This window comes from Apus apus, chromosome 9, assembly GCF_020740795.1.
Source record: "Apus apus isolate bApuApu2 chromosome 9, bApuApu2.pri.cur, whole genome shotgun sequence".
NCBI classification, from domain to species: domain Eukaryota; kingdom Metazoa; phylum Chordata; class Aves; order Apodiformes; family Apodidae; genus Apus; species Apus apus.
Genome location: NC_067290.1, coordinates 21,644,317 through 21,670,816, shown reverse-complemented (window position 1 = coordinate 21,670,816; position 26,500 = coordinate 21,644,317). Strand labels below are relative to the sequence as shown.

At 44.1% G+C, this 26,500-nt stretch overlaps 1 protein-coding gene across 8 annotated transcripts in view; it reads left to right on the top strand.

Annotated features, from left to right (window-relative positions):
* The window catches only part of TMCC1 (transmembrane and coiled-coil domain family 1), an 80,592-nt gene that overhangs the window by 13,712 nt on the left and 40,380 nt on the right, over positions 1-26,500 (top strand). Inside the window, exon 1 of one of the 8 annotated variants that reach the window (XM_051627404.1) lies at positions 11,636-11,735. The exons of the other annotated variants lie outside the window; for them this stretch is intronic. Within the exon in view, the coding sequence (XP_051483364.1) occupies positions 11,697-11,735 (39 nt within the window). The 5' untranslated portion in view covers positions 11,636-11,696. Of the gene's footprint in view, positions 1-11,635; positions 11,736-26,500 lie in introns of those variants that run through there. 8 annotated transcript variants of the gene reach the window in all.

Sequence of the window (26,500 nt, the reverse complement as noted above, 5' to 3'; positions counted from 1 at the left end):
CTTGTATGTTTTCTTAAGCCTTTTTAATCCTTTCTAAAAGCAAGTTTCTTTCAGCAAACACTAATGCTACTGTTTTCAAAAGCTTCTTCAGTAGTGAAGCAAAGAGCCTAAAAGACACAAGCATTAGTCATTTTCTCACATGGCAGGTGGTGTATTTTATATGTATTTGATCAGTGAAATGAGAGCTACTTTGGAAACACGTTACGATGGTTGGATGGCACAGCACAGCCAAGCAGGGAGTGATGGGAAGAGCAGCAGCCAGAGTAGTCCTCCTTAGCAGCTGTTCTGTGGTTCCTGCAACAAAATCTTGCATTTTTGTAGATGGCTTTCTTCCTTCCCCTCTTGTTTTATTGTTTATTTTCTGAAAGTGAGGAATTCCAGTTTGAGTGAGTGGTGCTGTTGATCTTTCAGGCTGTGGAGAGGCTCTGGCTGCAGCCTGTGACTGAGCTGCAGTGCCAGGTGACTGACCCTGGTTTAGAGCTGATATGAGATCCCTGCTCTGCCTCTTCATTTGTCTGGCCTGTGGAAAAAATGTTCACCAAAATGCCAGTCTCTGTGTACTGGCTTATTGAGGATAGCAAGAAGTGGTGTTTGTCTCACCACCTCTTTTCTTTCCCAGATCAGTTTAGTTGAAGCACTCCCTTTTTTTGAGAAACTAGATTTCTGACTTAACTTTAGCTACAACCTATGTTTTCCTGAAATTCTTTGCAGCTTCTTCAATGGAGGACAGACCCTTTGATAAAGATAGGAAGCACTGTGAAACTGATTTCTGGTTTGTGTACTCTCAGTTAAAGTGTGTCTGACCATGATTCTTTGAGCAAGAGGAACAATCTGGTGTTTAATACTGTTGAAATAGAATAGTCCTGAAACTGATGTGTATTTTTTGTTATGAAAATTTGTTCTCATATACCACAGTTTCTTTGATGCTGGCTAGATGACGGGGTTGAGGCTGAATAAAATCTCCTCGGTCATCCCAAAGCTGTCCCACCTTGTTCCTGCAACAAGTTTGTTCCCTTGTACGTTTTCCTCCCCTGGCAGCCTACTTTGAAATACTCCAAGCGAAAACCTTTTCAGAGTATTTGGCAGTATAATATGCTTTCAGTGTCTTTTCCTGATAGTCATCTGGAAATTAGCATATCTTGCATTTATAGATGGTAATTACAAAGTATGAGCAGAAATTACAATGTCATTCTAAGGCAGTAAGTAAAGTTTCCTCTTGGGAGAAGGTCGGAGGTTTTTGTTTCTTAGCAGCAGTTAAAAGAACAGAACTACTAATAAAGTAGTTAGGAAAAACATACTCTTTCCTAGGATGGGTTAATTTTGCAATTGAGCCATTAAGAGGCCTCAAAAAGACACTTCAGGTTTATCTGCTTACTGGCTCTCTTTGTGAGTGAACTTAATACTTGTTTCAGGAGGGTTTTGGGGAAAGGTTGGGTTAAGCCTCTTTTAAAGGTACTTAGAGTGCAACGAATCTAGTTCCTGGTATAGGCTGTCCAACTGGTGCCAAACTCCGCTATCCATCAAAATAGTGTTATTTTTTGCCATGCTGAAGGCAGGAGCAGGCAGAGCAGGAGACAGAGGTGAAAGGGGCACTGCAGCAAGGGAGAGAGAATCTTGCTTTCACAGGGCTCCACAGCCTGGAGAAGAGGAGGCTCCGGGGAGACCTTAGAGCACCTTCCAGTGCCTGAAGGGGCTCCAGGAAAGCTGAGGAGGGGCTTTTTACCAGAGGGAGCAGAGATAGGACAAGGGGTGATGAATTTGAAGTGGAAGAGGGGAGATTTAGGTTAGACATCAGGGAGAAGTTCTTCACCTTGAGGGTGGTAAGGCGCTGGAATAGGTTGCCCAGGGAGGTTGTGGCTGCCCCCTCCCTGAAGATGTTCAAGGGCAGGTTGGATGAGGCTTGTGCAGCCTGGTCTGGTGGAAGGTGTCTCTGCTCATAGCAAGGGGGTTGGAACCTGGTGTCTTTAAGGTCCCTGGTAACGCATCCAGGCTATTTCTATATCTTCTGTTCCTCGCAGAGTCAAGCCCTGAGCTTTGTCCTCCGTGTGACAGGTCAGTTTTCAGCCCTCTGCTGATTAGATACACCTACACTTTTTCCTTTTCGTGCTTATAACTCCATTACATCCCCCACATTAAACACACTACCAGGGAGCTCAGGAAGTTAATCTCCTCAAGGTATTGTATTGTTAACACAAGAGGGTTTTCCATTTGGTTTTTTTCCTCCTCCCCCTGCTTTATGTGTGGCTGCTGCAGAGTTTCGGAGGCAAGAGTCTCCATTTCTTGTTTGTTCTACAAAGCCCTCAAACAGGGACTTGGTGAGGTCAGTGCTGCTGACAAAGGCAGGAGCTGCCTGCTCACTGTCCTGACTCAGTTTAGAAGAGCTTCTCTGACTATGCAAACAGAAGAGTAATAAAATCTCTTCTGTATCTTTATAGCACTAGTTTATGTGAAGAGCAGGGTTAAGCCTGGGGCAGCTGTTAGTTTTTCAAGGGGTGTAATAGACCCTTTTCAGGTAAATGTGGAGAACTTTGGTACTATTTTTACTTTACTTGTAAGTAGGTTGATGTTGTAAGCATTAACTCATGTTTGCATGGTTCTCCAAAGTAATAAATGCTGGATGAGCCTGATTCTGTGTGGTGCTGAGATCCTCTGCTCCCAGTGGGAATTAAGGACATTGAGTACTTTGTGGCATAAGGGAGAGTAAATTCTTAATAATCCTCTGCACACAAAATATTTTTAGTTCACAGTATTGTTCCATTCTCTGTTCTCTCAATTTGTTATTGAAATAAAAGGGCAAAATGTTATTCCAAAACCCACAGATTGGATTTGCTCTAACACCTCATTTACATACATTTGCATGTGTAATAATCTTGCTGCATATTGCCAGGCTTTGTACGGAAACTGAGAAATGAGATTGTCATAGCATGGAAAATAATGTAATAATTAAAGTCTTACTGAGGCACTTCACTTGGTCTTGTATTTCTAGCAGTCTACATTTAAATATTCTTACATAAATCTTTTCTTGTAGAGGCAGCCCACTGACCTGAGAAATCAGAAACGTGGTGGTTGGAAAAGGACTGAGCCTGCATGGGTCTGATTTTGTTACACTGTACTTTGACAGGTTTTTGTGGGGTAACAAGTTACATGTGAAGACATGGAACAGCAGAACAATCTTCGGGTTCCGGAGATACAGGAGTAGCAGAACTTAGGGGAGAATCTGTGTTGGAATGAACTGCATTGTATAGACTCCTATGCTGGACTAATTAAGCCCTTTGACATTGTTAGTTTTTTTATGAAAAAAAATACAAAATCAGTCTTACTGAAATAGAAGTTATTACAAATGTGCGACACCTTGGGTTTTTTTTTTACTGCTGAGAACCTTATGTGGTTTGGTGTCATCCAGACTTGGAGGCCAAGCACTGGTGTTAGAGCAGGGTGGCAGGGAGGTGGGCTTATCCATTCAGGGTTTTTGAGCAGTGAGTGGTTGGTTGTAGAGTTGGTGGAAGTCCTTGGCTGACACCTTCTGGTATCACTGAGAAGGCAGACCAACCTGAATTAGTTTCGTATTAAGTTGTTTAGTGGATTTGCACCTTTTTGCCTCCACAGACCCAAACATTTCCAGTTTACCATTTGCTTGCCCTCACGGTTACATGAATTATAGGAAAAGGGATCTGCTGTCCTGCCATGAGATCCCTGCAGGGCACCTTTCCAAGCACCACTCACTCCACTTCTTCTGTGTCCTGATGGGACTGCCTGTGTCCTCATCCTCTTACCAGTTTTGACAATCAGATGGCATAAGTATTTCAGATATTTTTGGATTTTACTTAACAGCTTAAATCTGTATTCTGTTACTCTCCACATTTAAGAAAATTACCGTATATGCTTCTGGAAAAACAACTTCCAGTCTTAGATTGCAGGCTCCTCAATATTTTCCAGTCATGATGGTGACCCCCTGAGTATCAAAAACCTACTGACAGTAAGCTTGCTTTCCTTCTCATGGCTCTTTTCAAGCAGTCTCACTGGTCTGTGAACAACCTATTAGCATAAACAAAGTAACATGTTCAGCTGTGGCACCCTTTCAGCACATACAGCAGAGTTGTGGAAGAGTGAACAGTTTCTCTCTAACTGTAAATAGTCTTTAAAGCAGTCATTTATTTGCCAGAAACATTTTTCACCAACTCTTGTCCGAAATACCACACAATACACTTGGGACAACCACCTGGGAGCAAGGTATACAAAAACCTGGATGGATTGGTGTATGAGGAACATTTCAAGACAACAGCAATTTATGCTCAGTCTGGAAGCTGGTGCTGCAAACAGCTGGTGCTGCAAACAGCTGGAGCTGCAGGGCTGCCTGTGGCTGACAGCCAGCCTGGTCTCCTGCTGCTGGTGCTTCCCGCGGGGATTGGGTTGCATGGTTTGCATCTCCTGACAAGATAAGATACTGGCAGGTCACTCTAATGGCTTAATTGCAGATCGAGCTAGATCAGGAGTAGGCTGAGGGTTGTTTCGCAAGCTCAGAGATTAATCTTTAGGTCCTTAATTACTCTGGAAGAGCGTGTTGTACCAGGCACCTCTTCTCCCTGGCTTCTCCCTCCCTGCTTTGTGGAGCGCAAGAGCGGCCATGGGCTCAAAGTCTTGTTTATGGGCAAAGGAGACAAACGTTACAAATAAGGAGAGCCAAGAGTTTAATATTGGTATGGCTGAAATGTTAAGGGTCTAGTAATTATTAGTCCAGATCTCCGTGTTACACAAAAATAAATAACAATGCTGTTAAAATTGTTTTATACACACACTAGTTAGTCTATAAGCCCTTTGGGTCATGCTCACCCTTCCACTGCTCCTGCGTCCTGCAGTTGGTGGTTTCATTCTGGTCAGGCTGGAGGTGTGTGGGTGTTACACCAGTAGTCAATATCTGGAGTCCTTCACTGGGAGGAATTCAGTGTTCAGGATGATGGTTTCTTCTTCCTCACCCTAAGATGTACTTGGGGTATTTTTTTTGTGTGTTTGGAAACACGCATTTAGACTTTCCTCTTTCTTTATTGGTCTGCAGCTCCACATGCATCCAAGTTTACTATGTATGGTGTCTTTTCTGTGTCACATGCTGTTCCTTTGTTATGGTGGCATCAGTAGATACCTGCAGATGTGGAATTAGGATCTTTTCTGATACCACATTATGAAATGGACTGAGACAATAGGAAAGGCAATGTAGGTAAACAATCCACATTGGCCAGAGAGTAGACAGAATGGCTCTTTAATTTTCCTGTAATACAATACTGCATTTTTAGCTGAAGTCATAAGCAATTTGTGGTGACCTCTTTTTCCACAAATGGCTGGCTACTTGGTTGCTCAGTCACAGAGCTGAAAAGTCAAACTTTTGTGATAACACAAGTTATGGAGTTGGAGGTACCAGTAACCAGCGTGGACTGTGTAACTGGTAGGTTGGACAGGTTCATGTCTTCAAATTAGAATACCATCTCAGATTTCCCTTGGGACAGGAGTTAATTTGAATAAAAGGGTCATTTGAGCAATTAGGAAATGTGCTGAACCACCTTGATCAGGTTGTCATCACCATGAAGGGTGAGGCTGTGTCTACTGTTCACTGTAGCAGCACCCGGTGTGATGGTGGTTGTGCTGTTACCCAGTTCCATGGCAACTTGGGAACCTTTTGTTTAACTCCTTTCTAATATTAGGATTGACTGCAATATGTACGTCTCTTATTTCCAATTTTTTTTGCAAAGTTGTCCTGAGTGCTTTATGAAGCTTGCTGAAGTGGCTGTTTTGAGGCAATTCTGTTACTGATTTGGAAATTAATGTTAAAGTAATACCACTTCAGCCTTTCCCTTGCAGCAGCCCGTGCACCCCCGTTTGTCGTGCTGTGAGTGCAGAAGCAGCGGGTGTCAGGGAGCAGAGGTGCGGGTGTCAGGGAGCAGAGGTGCGGGTGTCAGGGAGCAGAGGTGCGGGTGTCACTGCCGCTGGTGACCCCGCCTGGAGCAAGGGGCGCTGGAGCAGGGCGGGGGGCTCTGTTTGCCGCTCGGTCGTTAACTTTATTAGTGGGCTGGGTCACTGGTGTGTTGCTGTTTGCGATTGTCGGAGGGGGGAACGGCGTCCCGTGCGTTTGTGTTTCGGCGCCGTTTGCGCTGCAGAGCCCCGGGGGGGGGGCCGGCCCAGCCGAGCCCCGGCCGCGCTCCGTGCTCCGGGCACCCCCGGGAAGGGTCGGGAGCGACCGAAGGGGCCCTCAGATAACGCTTATCGCCCCTGCGGCAGCCGGGGGACTTATCTGACACCGGAATCCGAGTCTTCTGCAAAACACAACTGATTGTGGAAGTAGTTTCATTTCAGTAAACCAGAAGAAAAACATTTAAACGCTTTCCTTGAATCTAATTTGTTTTCCCAAAGCAACTCGTACCCTCTTATGTGCAACAAAGTAGGCTGATAGTGCCAAGTTTAGAACTTAGTATTTTATCTTAAAAAATATTTTATTTTATTTAGAAATGTATCTAAAATAAATAGAAAGGGTTGATCCTGAGAATGTGTGTGCTTGAACACATGAAAATTTTATCTTCCAAGCTTTCTGCAGTAAGAAAACTTCTCTACTGTTGGTTACTGCAACAAGTCCTTCCGTAAGAGTTTATCAGTAAGACACCTACCTATTAATTGAAGTGTATAAACTATTGCTTTGACTTCCATAAATGTTTCTGCTAACCTTGTATAATTTTTTAAAAACTGCTAAAAATTGTTAATTTGTTTAAAAGCTGTCGAAGATCTCAGAGAGAGGAATATTAAAACAAAAAAATAATTTCTTACTGAGCATTTCTAAAAAGAAAAATGATTACAAGATGTTTTGTACTAGAAACAAATACATTCTAATTGTGTTTTGTGTTCTCCTGAAAGGGTGCCAGGCAGAGGCTCTTAGTTTATTAGGCTAAGTTCATTTTAAATTTCAGCACAAAATTCAGTTGCTTTGACTGAAATCTGACTTTCCTACATCCTGAATGTGGTAACAAAGTAAATAGTTTTTTTGTTTGAAAAGAAGTCTTTGATAGACTGAGGGAAGTCTGTTGAGATTTTAAAACCATAAAGACAATATCTTGGGTGGAAACAGATTAAAACTATGGAATTCTCATGTGTGGATATTACGCTGGTAGGTGACTCTGGAGTGTCTGTACACATAGCATAAATATAAAATACTTCTTGATTTTTATCCCTACCCTTCCTTCCCTTTAATTTACACAACATACTGGGTTTTGGTTATAACTACATTTTATACTGGGTTTTGTATAGAAAGTTTTCTGTTAATTCACTACATTTACTTTTCAATATTTGCTAAATATTCAGGTGTCACTGAGTGTCTATATACTACACATTTAATTACACTTAGGCATCTGTATATAATTAGTGTGATAGCCTCTGGGAATTCTGATGCAATAAGCTGTTTAGAGTGTCTCTTTAGAAGTTTGGTATGTCCAGATCTTTCACATTATTTTAGTCTTTGGCTTTGGAAGTACCATATATTAGAGGCAGCTTTGGAAGTGTTAGCATGTTGAGAGACTGTGTTGAATGGTTAAAGTGTTTTATATTCCTGAATAGAGAGAGAATTCACCAATTAATCTGTTACACAGGGATGAACTGCTATAGGACAAGAAGAGTTGTGATAGCCCAGTGAAAGAGGCCTAAGGAAAGAAGGTGCCCGTGTCTCTGCCTAAGAGTAGGAGCCAGTTCATAAAAATCAGTTGGAAATGCTGAGTGTGAGGCCTGGGCTGCGGAGGCAAAGGAGAATGTTTCTCATCTCCCAACTCGGTCTTGGTCTGGTGTGGGTGACATCTCACTGCTGGCTTCTGTCCCGCTGAGCCATCAGGGGAGCTGAGGCACTGTGCCCAGAGCCTGGGAGGGACCAGCTGGTCCTTGCCACTTTGGGCACTGAGGGTGGTTACCCAGAGCCACCTGTACCCACTGTCAAACCGTGTGGAGACAGAGCTTGGATGCTGCAAAGAAATGGCAGGAGGGAGCAGCCTTCCTGGGCTGCCTTGATCCAGTGTTCTGTTCTGACACAGCTGTGCAGGGGATTTGTCTCCACCCTGCGTGGCTGTTTCACTGCAACTCCTTCAGAGGCCGTCTGACTGGTCTTTGGGTTCCCAAATGAAATACGGAAATCCTAGGTCTGCCTTTGAACACACTAGACTCGGAGAGAGTTCTTTGGAGAAGCTATTTTTGGCCTCATGAGGATGCTGTCACAGAACTGGTGACAGGCCTGGTGGTCTCAAGGGTGTGTGGCAGCTTTCCAGGCGTGGAGACTCTTAAGATGGTATAGAATTCCTGCAGTAGGAGTTGAGTGGTGTGCACAAGGCTTCTGAAGACATTCAAGTGGCAGAACAAGAAGTGCTGACCCCATTCAGATGAGTGTGGTGCAGCTGTGAGATGCACGATCCCCTGAGCAGCTGGTATGTTCTCCACCAGCATGAATAGCTTCTTCTGGTGTCTCAGTCCCATTGGTTTCCTTTGACTCTACATGGTCATTATAAAATCAAGGCCTGGTAGCTGGGTAATGTACTATCTATGTATTTCCAAGAAAAGTGAGTATTTTGAGAAGAAGCCCAAGTTCTGGCAGGGAACACTTCATCTGTACTGAACACATTTTTGCATTTTGAAACCTCAGAGTTACCACTGACAGGGCAGAATGCTACCAAACAATGCTGTCATGTTATAGCTGGGGTTTTCAGTGCTGAAGTATACATCTATAGATGTTAGTTTATAACTCTCATCTAAAACTAAACACCTCTGTTTAATCTTTTTGTAACTTTCCCATCAAGTTCTATTTACAGAACCATACTGACCCTTCTCATAACCCTTCATGGCTCAACCACAGATGTCTCCTCAGTCTAGCCTCCAAGTCATTTGATGACTTTAAAAATAGGCTAAAACCATTTTTCCTTAATGAGGCAAATACTCTGGCCTAATTCACCTTCATTTTTCTACAAGGCTCTGTACCCATGCATGGCAGTAGTGGTTCTGGTGGTGGTGCAGACTGTGGGTGAAGTAGTACTAGTCAGTTGTGAGTAGTGACATCCCAAGCAGACTTTTTGATCTAATTCCATGTTTTTTTCTGAGTTGCATTATGACAGCCCATTTAAGGTTTAAGTTTTGCTAGTAAATCAGGCTGTGTAGGTGGCATTGAATAACTGCTGCTGTAGATGATTGGAACCAATGAGTTGAATGCTGTTTGAACAGTGAGCTTTTATTTAATTAAACTTGGAATATGAAATCTTTTGTGGTGGATGCTTAGTGTAATCTCTGTCATCCAATCTCATCCATGCAGGTGACATCTCTTCCTTGAATGTCCTAAGTTAAATAACACAAATATGGGGAGAGGTAATTTACATGCTATTAAAAATGTGGCACAGAAAAAAACATGTACAAGCAGTCAAATAGAGGAAACATTTTTATATTTGTATGAACTAATAATTCCTGTGTTTTCTGTAGTAAAAATATTTTTCTACATATTATGGGCAAAGCATGCCTGTAGCTTTGTCTCCAACATTAAAGGAATTTCTGAATAGCATTTCAGATACACTGAGATGTGGTTTCTTTTTAATTTCATTTTGAATAATTGCTTTTGAAAATAGTGGAATTGAAGTCTGTATGTCATGTTAAATTGTCAGTCTGGTACTAAAGCAACTCTGCAGTGTCTGAGCCAACGTTGTGAGTACTGGGTGGAAAGGAAGGCACCATGATTTTGCACCCTCTACAAAATCTGGCCTCTGCTGATGGTGGTTTAGTCCAGACAATGCATTTTTAGGGTTTTTGTTATTAAGGACTGTTGAACAATAAAAACACAATACTGTAAGGCAGCATTCAGTGTTCCTCCCGGCAGAGAGCAGTGCAGCATATGGCATTAGCGGAGCAGGGGTGCTGGAGATGGAGCACCCCTGCGTGCCTGGGGGCAGCCGAAGGGCTGCTCAGTGTCCCTTCCTACAGGAAGGCACCATCAGTGTGCATGAGGACTAGCTGTTAGAAAGGTGATCATGCTTCTTAGAAGTGTCTCTTTTCCCTGCAGTGTCCAGGACTATGCCAGTGTTCACCACTGAACAACTCCAGCACAGGTTCTCATGCCCCGCTGTCCTCCACGCCAGGCAGAGCTCAGCTGACAGGGTGTTCACCAGAGTGAATCACCTCAGCCAGGAAACAAAACTTGCTGATAAGCAGGGACTGAGAGCCATGATGATCATCTGCTTGCAGAACAAAGACACCTGCAAGCCAGTCACTGAATTCTGTCAGTGTTAACCAAAATCTATAGACAAAGAGAAGTGCTGTAGGACTTGAGCCTGCTGTTCATGAAGCCTATCTGCCAACTGGAGCTGTTTGCCTGGCATGTGACCGTTTTTACAGAAGTTGTGTGTCCTCGCATGGTGGCTGAACAGAAGACTAACCTTGCTCTCAAGCAAACCCTTTTCTAGTATTCTACTTTAACACAGACACCAAGTCTGGAAACTCGGTGTGTCTTTGCATATGTCATATGCTATTAACTATGTAGGGGGGTGTATGTGAGGCAGACTCATTTCTGTTGCACATACCTTGTGAGATAGATCCTCAGGCCTTCCCCTGAATTTTGTGCTTGCTGAATTCAGGATGGTTTAGAAACCAGCCTCCCTACTTATTTCAAACAGAATTGTAGGAAATCTCCATCAGTTCTCAGGTATCTGACTCTGTAGATTGCACCTAAATCCAGATTTCTTGGAACCTCTTTGAGCATTGCTGCAGAACCTGTAGCAAACTCATGGAGTCCTGTAAACCCCTTTTCTGCATGAAGATGTTGCCGTGTCCATCACTCACAAAGGACTGTAAGGGGGGAAAGAGCAGTTTAAGGGTTTAGAAGCCCGGGACGTTGGAGGAAACAAAAGTGTGCCTGACCCTTTCACCATAGATCGTTATTGTGCATTTGTAGTGGGAAAAAATAAATATTTCAAGTATTTTGCAGTGATTGCAGCAGGGTGTTCGCTTCTGGTTCCTGTAGGAGGATTAACCTTCACCTGCTGTAACGTGCGAAGGCGCCTGGAGGGCCCGGCCCGCCCCCTCCATTTCCCTTTTTTAACTGGTTTTGGGGCGCAGCGTCGGCACCGACCGGGGCTGGAGTTCGTTCCTGCCGCCCCCGGTGTGGGGCCGGGGCCGCCCCTGCGCACCGCCCGGTGCGGGGCTGTGTCTGCGGGAGCAGCGGGGGTCGCTGCCGAGACCGCGGGACGGAGCAGGGCCCGGGCGGTGCCGGGGGAGGGAGCAGCGCCCGCCCGTGATGCAGAAAGCACCGAGGCCGGGGTTGCCTTTCGCGGTGGCACCGCCCGCGCCCCGCCGGCGGCTGCCGGGCCCCCCGAGCCGGGCGGGTCTGCCCCGGGCGGGGCGGGCGCGGTGTCCCTGCCCGCCCGGGAACGCGGGGCCGTGCTCGGCCGCCGCTGCCCGCAGCCATCCCCCCGAGGCCGGGGCCCGGCTCTGCGGGGCGGGAGCAGCGTTCGCCGGCTCCGCGCGGGGCCGGGGCGGGGGTGCGGGGCCGGTGCCCGCCCCCCGCAGCAGGGAGCGCCCCGCCCGCCCGGCCCGCCCTGCCCCTCCCCGGGACGCCCCCAGACAAGGAGCAGCCTCGGGCCCTGGGGCGGGGGTCCGGCCGTGCCCCGCGGCCCCGGCTGCCGCCCTGCCCGACGGGCGAGCAGACCATGGTCCAGCGCTTCAGCCTCCGCCGGCAGCTCTCCAAGGTGGGTCGCGGGCAGCGGCGGCAGCTCCGCTCGCCGCGGGGGCGAGTCCCGGGGGCGGCTGCTCCGTCTTTTGTTCTCGGCTCTTGGAGACACAAAGGGGTTCTGCTTGCTCGGGGGTCCCGGTGCTCTCGGGCGGACTGGCTGTTTGCAGGGACGGGTTCTGTGCCTCTCACGCCGCGGCTGCCGTGCGGGGCTTTGGGAAGCTGCTGTTTCCTGGGCTTTATCTGGGGTCTGAAGGAGGGGCTGTGCCGGGGGGAAAATCACCAGCAGTTGTGCCCGCTTGCTGCCTCAGAGGGTCACTGAGGCATGTGCATTGTACTGCCCGGAATGTCTTCGGGAGTCGGGAATATGAGGTGTCCCAGCCACACACCTGCAGAACCGGGAGGAAAGCTTGCCCTCTTTGAAGTGCTCAGCAGCTTGCTGTTAATACAGGGTCTAAGAACAAAGGAGCTGCTGCGAACAGGTTTTGCTGTTTAATAATTGCAAGTGTTCTAATTTATTTCAAGAAGCTGCTTTAGAGGAGAGAATAATTAATCTATGTAGTTTTGCAGTTTTGTCACTGAATCAGTCCAGTGCATGTAGTTCAAAATCATTGGGGAAAAAATTCAATCCATGAATAAAAGCAAGGATGTATAGTGCATGCAGGTAAGAACAGCCAGCACAGCCCTGCTTCTGCATCTAACCATTCCTGTTGAGCAGACTTGGCTCTGGACTTAGGATTTACAGTATTAATTGGACACTTAAATAGCAAGCTGAATTTTCACTTGGCATCTAAGCTCTTCTTCCCTGTGTGTGTTTGTAAGGGGTTTTAAAATACGTTCATCAAAATTTTAAAATGCTGCCACAGCATTTAAAATAGGTCAGAATTCACATCCTGCAGACTGTCTTGGGAAAAGCTACAGCTTTGCAATCAGTTGGTATCTTCCTTATTGACTTGTGATTTTATGTTTTTTTATTTTGAGCTTCTGCTCATCTTAAAGAAACAGAGGTGGCCATTTTTAGGAGGAGTGAACAAGCGAAACTTATGTCTTTTAACGGTTTACCTTGTTCCATGTCAAGAGCAGTGCCTGCAAGTAGTAGAAGTCTCCACAGGCACCAACAGAGTTTAATCTTCCCCTCAAAAGAGACTTGATCTAGTTAGTGATGAACTTAGCATCTAAGCTCTGCTTATGTGGGGCAGCCAAAATAACTTTAAATTAACTCCTTTGGATAACTCAATTTTGATTCTGATTATCAAGGCAGGCAGGGTGATTTGGAAGAACATTTACACTGATATTTTACTATTGGAGAACTGTTTCAAATTTGTTTTTCTAGCTCTCCATTTTTGTGTTGTCTGACATAATTGTGTCTTGCAGTGAATTAGCTCTGTGTCAAGCCTGCTTTAAACAATTGTCTAACCTTGACAGCTGCTTCTTTGTTTTAATTGTGAAAGAGTCACAACTTTTACAGTATGATGAACTGAAAGAAAAAAATGAGGTCTTGGTCTGTTTACCAAAATAAAAAGTGCAGTTATGTGAAGAAGCAATCAGAATGGATTGTGGTTATCTAGGCTTGGATGTGGAATGAGAACATCATCTCCCTGTCTCCTCACAGCTCTTCCAAATGGGATTGGGAAGTGCCTTTGTCTTTGGGGCACAGGGGGGAAGGGATAGCAAAGGGATTATAAACCACTCTGTTGTCTGCTAGAGAGAAACTGTATAAAATACAGAGTTTTGCTGATATATTTATCAGCCAAAACATAATGACTGCCAGATTATATAAAACAAAGCAGTATTTTATTATTATTTTGTGTGCAAAAATCTGGATTCTTTCATGGCTGCTGACTTAGACTTCAGAGTTGGCAATCATCTGTGTAGGGCCTGGAGCACCTGCTACAAGGATGTGTTCACTTCTTGGGTGAACTGGGACATTATTAAATGGTGTGCCTGTGTTCTGCAGGTGCAAGGTCAGAATTCCAGTTTCTAACCATATTTAATGGTGGAAGCTTCAAATAGAATGTGACTGTGCAGATTTGAGAGCTACAAGCTTAAAAATGCTGCCACCATTGCATATACAATGCAAGCACAAAAAAAATGTAGGGCTTAATGTGGGAAGGAAAAATATGGCTTTGTGATACAGGGTTTAGCCTCAAATAACTGGTTTCCCTTTCCAACATGGCTATTTGCACTGCGTGGCTTTGACAAAATCCTTTAAGTTCTCCCAGCCTCTCTTTCCCTTCTATGAATGGGGCTAATGCCTTTCTCCTATTTACAGAATGCTGTCAAATTTTGAAATACCGTTCTGGGGAGAGCTGTATAAGCACTTAGCTGTGTGCTGCCTAATTAAACATTCACATTTGATAACCCATTTGTATCAGGAATTCAGAAACTTTTACCCAGACTTATCTTCACGTGTTACTTCTTATTTCACATATACTGCATCAGTGGTTAGTATGGGTGGGTTACTGCTTGGATTCTGTGTTATTTTGCCAGCTTTAAAGTCTGTAGCAGTTAAAAATCTAAGCAATAAATTATTGCACCTTTACGGTTAAGACATAAAGGCAAATACTTTATGACTTTTGGATTGGTTCAACAAATGTCTTCCCCTGAGTATCCTGAGTCCTTTCCAAGTATTTTGGTTGAAACCACTCTCTGTCTTGCACTGTTTAGAAGTTCTTGGAGGGCCTGCAATTACTGCCACCCAAGACCTGAAGAAGTACTGTTGCTGCTGTGTTGCATTTAGTTGGGAAACTCTCTCACTCATGGAGTGATAGTACAAAACTGTGAACAACTTTTCACTAAGCTTGACTTTGTCCAGATGATTTAGCTTGATTTATGAAAGGAAATCAGTGAAGATAAATTGAACTGTATTTGAGGAAGTTTTTCTGAGTTAAAATGTGTTCCCTTTCTTTTAAAGATTCTGCTCTCCGAGAAGATGCTTGGGGAGCCAAACATGGCTTTCATTTATGGCTGAGGTTTTGACTAGAAAAGGCTAGATTAAATTTAAGGAAATAAAATGCAAAAAAAAAAAAGTTGTTTTTTGTGAACCATGATCTAGTCAGTTCATTTAACCAGCCCATTAAACACTTAAAATTTCAGGCTGGACTGTTATGTTCTTAAGTATTATATGGGTTTATTAACATCTGAACTGCCTCTGTGTTGTCACTGGTGTGGATTGAGTTTATTTATGGGCAAGGATCATCGGAGGGTTATGCTGAACTAGCCCTGGAACGCTTGAGCTGGAGCTCAAAGCAGTTGCTGCCAACCTTTCCAAGAGTTCTAGCGGCGGACGAGCTGTTGTGCTGACAACAGTCTGCACTCCTTGTCCTTGTTGCAGGTGGTTTCTTCTAACAGTGTCTCAGCTTCCTTGCACCACACGTGAGATCAGGCAGACACAGCACTTGATGTCATACCCTGAGTGATTTGCTCTTCTTCAGCTCTGTTCCTTACCCAGTGTTGATGGATAATGATTTGGTTCCTTTATGCTGCTGACCTTGCGGGTTTTTTGGGGGTATAGAGTTAGCAATGGGAGTCTCTATCCATACATGTAAATGGTTTGGTAAAGAAGGATGTAGTATAAAATAACTGTTTTAGCAATCTAAATTTACTATGACCTGATATGGGGCAAATATTTAAAATATTAAATCAACTAACCCCTTAAGACCGTGTCAATTAAACTGTCACCTAAAGAGATTCCTGAGCAGAATCATAATGCTTGGGATTCAAGAATAAATAATGGTCTTTGCTAAGTTCTGTGAACTTCCAGAGCGTATTGCTTGACTTGTTCATGACTGTATTCTCCTTTTTGTCTTACTGTCTTTAGGAGAGAAAGTCCCTAAAGAAGCTTGTAATGTGAAGTAAAATTACTCTGTCCTTTCTCAAATCAGTAAAACAGTTACCCAGGAAGTTAAAAGTAGAGTGACTTGATGCTTCTGAGCTCTAGGGCCAGTTGTGGGGCTGTTTCCCATCTATCAATGTTCTACATGGAAAAACGCATCTCAGTGCCTGGGGAGTTACTCAGAAATTTCCTGCTGCTCCTCATGGAAAGGCGGGTGTGCTGGTGCTGGCTGTTTTGGAGCATCTCAGCCTGTTCCTCCTCACATCATTTAGTTTTGACTAAATGTGTACTTTGTAAAGTTTCATTGGGCAAAAGGCTTGTCTAAACAAAGCTGAGAGGTGGTGGGATATAAATAGGTCCCCAAGAATTTCTGGCCATGCTGGTGTTGCGGGAATACTGGCAGGGATTAGAAATATAATGAACGTTTCTAGGTAAGATTTGCATTAGTTAGTTTAGATATTAGATAGTTTTGCATTTGGGGAAGAAAAATGTCATGCACCAATACAGGTTGGGGGCTGACCTGCTGGAGAGCAGTGTAGGTGAAAGGGATCTGGGGGTCCTGGTAGACAGGAGGATGACCATGAGCCAGCAGTGTGCCCTTGTGGCTAAGAAGGCCAATGGCATCCTGGGGTGCATTAGAAAGGGGGTGGTTAGTAGGTCAAGAGAGGTTCTCCTCCCCCTCTATTCTGCATTGGTGAGGCCGCATCTGGAGTATTGTGTCCAGTTCTGGGCCCCTCAGTTCAAGAAGGACAGGGAAGTGCTTGAAAGAGTCCAGCGCAGAGCCACAAAGATGATGAAGGGAGTGGAACATCTCCCTGATGAGGAAAGGCTGAGGGAGCTGGGTCTCTTTAGTTTGGAGAGGAGGAGACTGAGGGGTGACCTCATCAGTGTTTACAAATACGTAAAGGGTGAGTGTCAAGAAGATGGAGTTAAGCTTTTTTCAGTGATGACCAGTGATAGGACAAGGAGTAATGGATACAAATTGGGGCATAGGAGGTTTAAGGTGAATATCAGAAAAAATTTTTTTACTGTGAGAGTGACAGAGCACTGGAACAGGCTGCCCAGGGAGGTTGTGGAGTCTCCTTCTCTGGAGACATTCAAAACCCGCCTGGACGCCTTCCTGTGTGATGTGCTCTAGGTGACCCTGCTCTGGCAGGGGGGTTGGACTAGATGATCTTTCGAGGTCCCTTCCAACCCCTATGATTCTATGATTCTATGAAGATGGGTCCCTCAAGAAGGGAAATGAGCTTCCACTACATCATATTGCACATAGAAATGTATGGGAAAATCTTCCCATGATATCATCTTCATCTTACCAAAGGGAAATGAGCCTCTGGCATTCTGTTTTAAGAAGCAGGAGTAACAGGTTTCATGAGCAGTTTGTCCTGTCTCAGTGTCACAGCTTCATGAATGCCATGACTGAGCAAAGTAAAATGGACTTGAAGCATCTTCCCACATTGGTAATTAACAGGGTGGGTGATCCTACACCTGCAGAAATATTAGAGGTAGGGCCAGGAACTTGTCTTCATGAAAAAATGTTGCTGGCAATCCAAAGAATTACCATATACATGCCAGCTGGGGGTCTGGAGAGTTGCACATGATGGCTCATTGCCAAATAGACAGATGATGTTAAAAGATGTAAACACAGACTACAAGATGGAATGCAGCTTACATAAATGCATCTTTCTAATAATGAAATTCCACAGCTCATGGCAGTTTGCTCTGCAGAATATCATCAAACTTTATAATAGGTGCTCACATGGGGCTGGATAGCAATAAAGATTGGAATTTCCTACAAGCAGTGATCAAAGGAAGCATTAAAAGTATCAGTGTCTTTACTCTGAATTAGTTACCTTTAAGGGGTCCTTTGTAGAGATTTTCGCTTGTATTTGCCCCTTTCCCCTCAATTCTCTGTGATAAATCAGCAGGCTTCTTCCTCAGCTAGTGATTCTTCAGAGGCAGAGAAGAGCGTGCTCTCATTCTACAATTCTTTCCATTCTGGATGCGACAGTCAGTGATAAAAATGTATATGTAAACTAGATCCCGAAAAGGGTAGAAAGGCTTTTATGCTGGAGGAAGGCCTCAGAAGTTTAGGGCCAAGTCTGTGCAAGAGAATACCTTGGAGCCGGCAGGCCTCAGGGGGTTAGCAGCCGAGAGGTTTATGGGGGAAAATGGTCAAAAGCTATCATAGCTCACAGTAACTGTACGGCAGCGTTCCTGTGGGGTTTGACATTCCAGAGGGGATCCGGAATGCCAAGGGTACCCCCTCTCTGAGCCCAAAAAATGCTGGTGTTGGCAAGAGCCCAGGGATGTTCTCTGTCCCAGGCGCCCGCTGAGCTGCAGCAGTTTGGTGCTGCCACGGGACTGGCCACTCAGTAAACCTATAGAAGCACCTAGTAGTAGTAACATTGAGTCTGGCTCAAACATGAACTTCTGCTCCACAGCAGCCACTGTCTCTTGCAGACCCCTTACTAAGTGCAGCATGCTGGGGGAAGCCCAGCACTGAGGCCAGGCAGGCCTGACCCTGGCACTGACCCCAAGGCACTGGCCGCTGCTCAGCCTCTCCAGTCTTGGGACTGATGCTTTCTGTCTCATTCTGAAGCAGCTCTTCCAGGTTCTAAAATCAGTCTCCCTGCAACATTTGCGACGAGGAATCTGGGGCCAATCCCATCAAATAACTCTGTCCATACTGATGTGAAGTAACTTTTAAATCAGTGGCAGTTTTTGTTAGTATGCAGCATATTAAGTTGTACGTGCAGTACAGGCTACTCATGTTGGAGGGGATGTGTCAGAATAGCCCGTTTTTTGAAGACAGAAATGAATTAATTTAAAAGCATGCTATGTTTCAGGAGACATTGACAGGAAAACCAGAGGAGTAAGCTTTTTTGTTCTTTGTTTGTTTGTTTGTTTTTACTTAAGATGCAGTTTGGGTGCCACTGAGATCAACTGGTGTATGAATGGGGAATATCGGCTTAGAAAACGTTGTCTTCTTGAGTTGTGAGTTTTGAGACTATTTAAAATAGACAGGAAAAATTTGTAAGGAAATGAAGCAAGAGTCTAATCCTTAGAATAATCCCTGTGAATGACTTAGTGTGCTTTAAAAAAGAAAACTGTATTTAGATTTGTAATCAGAGTAATAAAATGTTTCAGCAACACAAGTGTTATCATTTGACTTTTTTGAGAGGGCATTCAAAGGGCACATACTTAGCAAGAATGGCGTCCAAGATGACAGGAATGCAAACTGTAAAGTTTTACTATAAGGGGTTTATTTGTGTTTTTGTTTTTTTTCCTTGAGTCCTGTTGGTAAACACTCAGAAAAATACTTTCTCTGTGTTATGTGCACCTATCATACTTAACTCTCAAAACCCACAAGCACTGATGACACATTTGGAAAATGTGTAACTAGTAAAAGTTTCAATTCTAGAATCACTTAACTATTCCTAAATAAAATGAAGTTTGAAGGAGTGCTAAAGTTACTGTGGAGTAGCCTTCATGTAGATATGTTTCTTCGCTTGCTCAAGCACATCTGCCTTGGGGGTGCACTGGAGCCCACTGCCTACACCCCCAGTGTGGAAGGACCCAGGGTCCTGTTGGTGGTGAACAAAAGCTCATGGGGAAGGCAATACTTCTGTTGTCAGACATACATTATTCCAGCCTGATGACATTGGCAACAGGACAATAGGAGTGGAGGAAATGAAGAGCTTCAAGTTGGTGTGGAGGAGGTGTTTCACTGGAGGCTGGATTGCAAAGCATGTGAAATATTAGTGCAGAACTTGCCCACAGGTCTACAGAATTCCAGACAACTGTTTTGGAAAGGGACTGAAGTGTCTAACAATCTTCTGTATTTAAATAAGCTTTTAGTTGATCTGTGTTCTTTCTTTTGGTGAGATGTGGGCTGCCTTTCTCTTTATAATAAAGACCTCCACCCCACCAAAAACAAAAACAAAGAAAAGAAAAAAAAAAGGAGAGGCATTCCTCATCTTTTTATGCACAAAGCATTAATTTCAGTAGGAGTTGGGCGTATCTTGGGATCAGGCCCATTCATCTCAAAAATAATTGTGTATCGCAGAGACGTGGAAACGCGGAGTCCTGGAGCTGAGTAGGGAAATTGTGCTTTAGTCATAGTTACTACCTGATAGGATAAAGTGCTATAAATTAAACTACTTGTCAGATTTGGAGTTATTCCCGCACTTGTTTGGTGCTTTCAATATTAACGTTCTGAATAAAATAGTTGCTTAATTAGGGTAATGTTTTGGCAATACTCTGATAACTTGATCTATTCCATCCTTCAGTCTTTTCGTTGGGTTACATATGAGTTCATCTAATTCGGGGTTTAATTTTTTTCCTCTGCTTAATGTCAGCTACAGAAATTCAGAGGTATATTATAGCCTCTGTATATCTTATGTAAAATATCCTGTATATGCATAGACTGCCAGAAGTAAATGGTTGCATAAAATATGAGATCTTAAGCACTCAAAATGAGACATTTCAAAAATTAGATACTCCTGTGAACAGGTGGGAGAGGTTGTGGATTATCCAAACAATTAAGCTAATCAGTACTGAGGAGAGAATCTATCTCTGAACAAATGAATCTTTATGCATGTTCCTGCCATTTTGTACTGCCATGTCTCTAGCTGATCAGATGTTCCTCAGACACCATCTGTAACCAGCAGTTCTATGTATTTTATATATATCATAAGTTTGAGTAACTGACACCTTACTCAGCTGAATGTTTTCAGTTACCTTTGCTCTAGCTTTCCTCTACCCATCCAGATCTGACTATCAAAACTGCTAACAAGGAGCAGAGACATTTCAGCCTTTTATGTATAATTAGAGAATTTAAAAAGTAAGGTGTATAAAAAAGGCCTCCTGGTTCTGTAGTGTCATTCAAGCAGTTTTCTTCTAGCATTTTAATGGTAGGCAGTACACACCTGACAGTCTGTCATAGCTGTGTTTTGTTGCTGGGCCTGAGATGTTGAGGCTGTGAGCGCTTTCCTGGCAGTTGGGGTGTGTACTGTTGATCAACTTGAACTTGGCTTTTCTGATGTTCTTCATAAGTGGATACTTAATACTTACCTGGTGAATTGGTGCTCTCTATGCAAGCTTCAGTGTCTGGGCTGTGGATTGGAAACAGTGGAGAGTAGCAGGAGGCAGCAGCCAGTGTGCAGCTGGCACATTCCCGGGCTGGAAGCGGTAGCTGTGGATGTGGATGTGTGCTGATACGAAGGGTGGGGAGCAGGGTGTGAGGCTGTCAGAAGAGAACTTACACCCTCCAAGGTGCTTCTGGGGTTACACCACCAGCTAGCTCATCACCCAAAAAGGCGATAGTTGCATTCCAGAGTTGAACCTTGGGTAGATAAGGCTCAGTATAAAACCGGAAGTGGAAGGAATTCCAAGGTTTATCTTCTTTGGGTCTGTGGTGTCTTGCAGGATTGTTTGGTTGGCAGTTTGACCTGTGTCATACTCTTAAACTATCACAGTATGTTGCAACCATACAGAGCTCTAAGCAGTCTTAATTATGCTTTAGCCTTCATTAAGAGAAAACCCTAGGCGTTATTTACCAAGATTAGATTAGCATGGGGTTTGAAAAAACTGTGATAACTTGCAATACTGAATGTAATAGTCATCTACAGGAATTCCACACATTTCTCTTAAATCCAGATACTATACGGAATGGAATCCCTGCAAGAAGACACATTGTTCACATATTAATGGAGGGTGAACTTCTCTTCATAACCCTTATTTTTTTTCCATAAAACATAGATGCCAGTGGTCTTTTATTTCCAGAGATGGAGCACTTTCAGCACACAGCTCAATGGTCTGGTGACAGCATTTGAAGAAAGAAAACATTAGTTATTTCAATAAAATCTGCAGACTTGCAATCCAGTATACATTAACTTCGTGTTCTATGTTTGTCCATCTACACTGGTGTGGCAACTTGCTGCAGGTGGTGCCTGTTGGCCAGCAGAAAGCTGGAAGGAGCTGGTGTGTCGCCAGCCAGCATCACTGCAGAGAAGCAGCAGCAGGGAGAGGCCTTGTAGAGTTATCTCGATACTCAGCCTAACGTTGGGATCTGCAGAAACATCATCAACCTTCTGCTATTGCTCAACACTGCTTTTGGGAAATATTACAGTCCCTCAAGCAAGGTGGAAACCTCCCCATGCTCCAGTTCAGGTGACTTGAGGTGTGGGTGAACCAGTGAGATACTGAGAGGCAGAGCTGTGCCCTGGGGCACCAGCATCTCCATGTCCTCCTCTGGCAGGAACAGCCACCAGGTTTCTTGCTTTTGCCTGGTTCCACATTGTGGGATTTCTGTTTCTGCAGATGCCACCAGGAGCTGGTACGTGTGGTAGTGGGCAGGTTGTGAATACGGACACAGTTCCTCCTAGTCCTTAGCTTCTTTTCTGAACAGTGCAGTGTTGCTTTAGTTAACACAGCAACCCTTCTGTATCTGATGTCACATCTTCAAAATCAAAAAGTAGGCTACTGCTGTTGCCAGCAAATGCCCCTTTCAAAGCCAGATAAGAAGTTCAGATATCCACAGTCAGGAAGCAGCATTCAAAATTAATTTGATTGAAGTTGGCCCTTGCAGCAGTGCTCTCCTGTGCCTGGAGCCGTGTTCCTGATTGTTCAGCTCCTGGACACCATCCGAGCTACAGCACATTGTGCCCAGTCTTCAGGGGAGAGAATGAGAACGTAGGTTGAAACTGCCATACAACAGGCTCAGTGAATTAAAACCAGTTGGGTTTCAGGCTCACTAGCAAAAGTTCTACAATAGCCAGGTTCAAAGTGTAAAACCTTCTGTTTAAAAGAAAATCAAACTGATTTTGATATGTACATTTCTTTATATAAGCATTTAATAAAGAAATAACAGTGGAGCACATTATGTCTTTAGAGATCAAATGCTGAATAGAAATGAGTTGGTTTCATGTGCTGTCTGTGAATTAAGTGGTTGCTGTTGCTCCTTGAGCAGCAGCCCAGCCCACTTACGTGCTGTGCCAGGCGCGGCTCTGGGTCCCATCTCCAGCAGCAGGTCCAGGGCTGGTCACTTAAATGCTTCCAGCTTCAGCCCTTGCAGGTGTCTCACTACTGGTGCATGGTCCTGTCCCCTCTAGGCTTGAAAAGCTGGGTAGCTCTCACTGAGGTTTTGCCATTAGCAGGTTCTGGTGGTTTAGTGAGCTGCTAGTTAACTGAGGGTTAATGCATCTCTGTGCAGCTTATGCAGCTAGTCTTTGATCCTTTGATTTGGTGAAATGGATTCAAGCCTGTTTTATTGCTCTTGGTTGTATCTGGGATGTGCAGAGAACTGGTTCCCCAGAGAGGAATTTACGTAGGCACTACTCTGTAATCTCTTTGCAACGCAGTGGCATGTTGTCTTCAAGGATTATTTGGGGATTTCAACAACTGACTGGTCTCTTGGATTGCTCCAGGACTAGAAAAAAGTGCTTCTAAGACTTTTGCGGTTAATTATCCTAGCTAGATTGTTTTAGATGTACTTGTGGATGCTGCAGTCTCATTGTGGTGAGCAAACATGGTCTTCTGTTGATTGTTTTTTTTGACTTTTCCTTCCAAATAATGAGATGGATAGATGGATGTATTTTACAGAAGCATCGCAGTTCACGTTTGCTTAAAATTCCCATCCAAATACACCGATACTTTTTCAATCCAGAAGAAGGCAGATGAGATTGTGGCATGCCTTGGTTCTCACCCTGGGGGAGGGCTTTCTAGCACTGGATCAAAAGGTGCTGGTTCAGCACCCTCTATTTTACCAAGGCAATGAGGAAAAAAGTATCCCACTACAGTGAGAGAGCTTAGCAGAAGTCATCTTTGAGTCCTCTCTGAACCAGCAGTATAGGAAGAAAAAGCTGTTGATGACTTGGTTACGGTTCAGGCTATTGAGTTTCTTCTGCAAAGGCAGGAAGAAGAGAGGTGTCTTCTTGTGCTGCTCTGATGTTGCTCATAAGTTAATTCAGGCTGGAAGGCATCTCTGGGGGTCATCTGTCCAGTGACCTGCTCAAAGCAGGGTTGTCTCATCAATTCCTTTCTCTTTTGAATCTGTGGTGGGACTGACACTTACTAATGAGCTGCAAAATTCCAAATGACACCAGGAACGAAGATGTACCTATCATGTCAGACAGTGATTTCAGGCATTTAGGTAAAATTCTCTGTACACTCATTTTTTGAAGAATTCTCTATTCAATTTTTTTTTTCTGGGGTGAATTTATGTTACCAAGTGTTATGCCCTGGCTGTAATCGTGGCTGTATCTGGTTTGGGAGTTCATAGGAAACGAACAGCTGACAACTATTTTGGTAGTTTAATTTGTGAGGGAGGTTTGCATGGTACAGTGTCTTTCAGTTCTGCTGGCTCACCTGAAGGAGAATGGAAGGTGCTTTTGCCACTCCTTCAGGAGCCACCTTTCTGGCAGAAGGCAGAGGGAACCAAAAGCCTCCATTCTTGAAGTAATTGGTGTTCATGAACCTCCTGTGCAGACTGGCTGTGGGAATGTTGGGTGCTCTGCTTGGGGAGTCACCTCCTGGTAAGAGGGCATGTGGGTGGGTCTGTCACACCGGGACATTTGCATAGCTCATCTCTCCTCTTGGCACCCACACCTCTCCCCCCACTTGCTTTCTCTGAAAATGTTGGACTCTTAATACAAAGGACTTCTCAAAGCAGGTCTCCTTTTGCTATTCAGCAGTGTCATAAATTTAAAAAAAACCCCAACAAATCAAAACAACTGTAGAAGCAGGCGTTGTACATCTTTTATCCATGTTTCCCCTGTGATGATGTGGCAGGTAGCATCCTTGAGACGCGACAGGGCAGTGGGAACTTGATCAGAGGAAGAGATGAATTACTGAGTTTTCTGCTTCAGTGAGGCAGGGGGGAAATGAAATCCTGCTCTCTTCAGCATTGCAGGTTTTAACCCAGTTTCTTACTGTGAGATACCAATTCTTACTGGATTGTTTTCTTACAAAGATATGTAGAATGCAGTCATCCTTCAGATCCATGCTGTTTTCCTTAAGAAATAATTTAAACACATTTAAAGTCTCCTTTTAAAGCTAGAAAGGAAATGTCCTATATGTTTTGACAAGTTATAATCCTTAGGAGGTAACTTTGTATGGAGTGTCTTACTCTGTGCTGTGTTAAACATCCTGACTGGATCTTTTACTGTTCAAGCAATTGCTGAAAAATCACAAACGTTTTGACTTGTCAGGTCTCCTACTCAAAACAGGCCCAGTTCACAGGGGACTGGAAGTCTGTTGCAACCTGGTCACTGCTTAAACTCATCCTGAAAAAGTATTAGAAACCAGAGAGGTCATCCAGCACCATAAGCTGATTTGGTTTACATGGAAATGGAAAATTAAATGCATTAAGTGTGTTTTAATCAGATGCATCTAATGAAGATGCAGAGTGGCTCATACTCTCTGTGCATGGTAATTTCCTGTGTGTATATTTCTCTTCTGTTTTGTTTTAGAAGCTGGCAGATGCTTTTCTCTTTGTTTTTATTTGTGATACTTTTGGAAATCTTAATTTCAGTATGGAGTTCTGTGAGCATTTCTGATATCAGACCCCTGCAGAAGAAGCAACCCTGGCTTTCCCTGGGGACAGTGGATAAGTGATGTCAGAGCCAGCGGTGACATCAGGTGCACTTGCAGGAAAGCAGGAAAGGCAAAAGAAATTACTTGATAAAGAAGTCAGTGGGCATCTAGCCGAAAAACATTGTGGACACAAATTACATGGTCAAGTATGATGTCTGCAAAGAGAAATTAAACTATTAAAATCTCCTGTGCAAACTGGAGCTGCCAGAGGGATGTTGGAGGAGGTCAGTGGTTGGAGTCTGTGCAATCACAGATTTGATCAGAACCATGAACTGTGGAATTGCAGCTCTCGGGTTCTGCATCTCTCTGCCTTAATGACCATGAGCAGATGGCTTTGAATTGTTGTGCTTCAGTTTTGCTGCCTCTGACACCAGCTGACCCCTCAGTGGGAGAGGCATATTCCGCTGCTGCTGCTGTCTCTTTCCTCCAAGCAGGTCCAGCCCAGCAGCTCCGCACGGGCTGCGCTTGTGTTCACATGCTCATGGAATCGCCACTGAGGTGACTGTAGCTCAGGCTTAGTCTTAGCAAGGCTTTGTATCTATAACATTTAGACAAGGATCTACCCCCCCACTTCCCCTTTCCAAGGGCAAAGAAAAGTACTACTGTATGTTTTGTGTTAAACTGCTTTCATGCAGCAGTACCTTGTCTGTTAACACGTATTCTCCAGTGTTCTTTGTGTACACCTTCTTTGCCAGTAACTTCTAAAGCAGTCTCCTCTTTGAAGGGAATATTTATGTGAAGTGATGTTTTAATGACTGATTGCTGCAATCCACAGGCAGGCAAATCCCCTTCAGTACTGCTGGTTGCATTAATGCTGCCAACTGCGGCAGCGCAGGACTTGAAACAGAAAAGGTCTTGCATGGGTCACACGTGATCCCTATCTGCATTGTGGGAGTACAGTGACATTCAGATACAGGACTGCTTCTTTTCTTCTTTTTAACCTATAAATAGCATTAAAGGGTTTTTTTTAGCAGGGAAGAATGAGGCCATGGCACCTACCTATACATTGATAGCTACGCTCACTGTTACAGCTTCAGGAAAATGCCTTGCAACCTTAGTAGGTCTTACTGCAGAGTAAAGTCAGTGGCTCTCTTCCTGCTCTGCAGTGTATCTCACTGTTTCTCCCCCTCTATCCCTTTATCTCTCTACTCAAAGTTAATTGTGGTTGGACACATCCTGTTTGAAAACAAAACAGGAAACAGTTGGAAGGGGAGAAATAATAATGGGTTTAAGGGTTTAGATCACATTGATTTTAATATAGCCAAATGGATGCTTGAGCTAATTTTTAATGAATCTTGACACTCAGAATAGCAGACATTTCAAGGAACATCCTCTCTGTATTTTGGTATCCT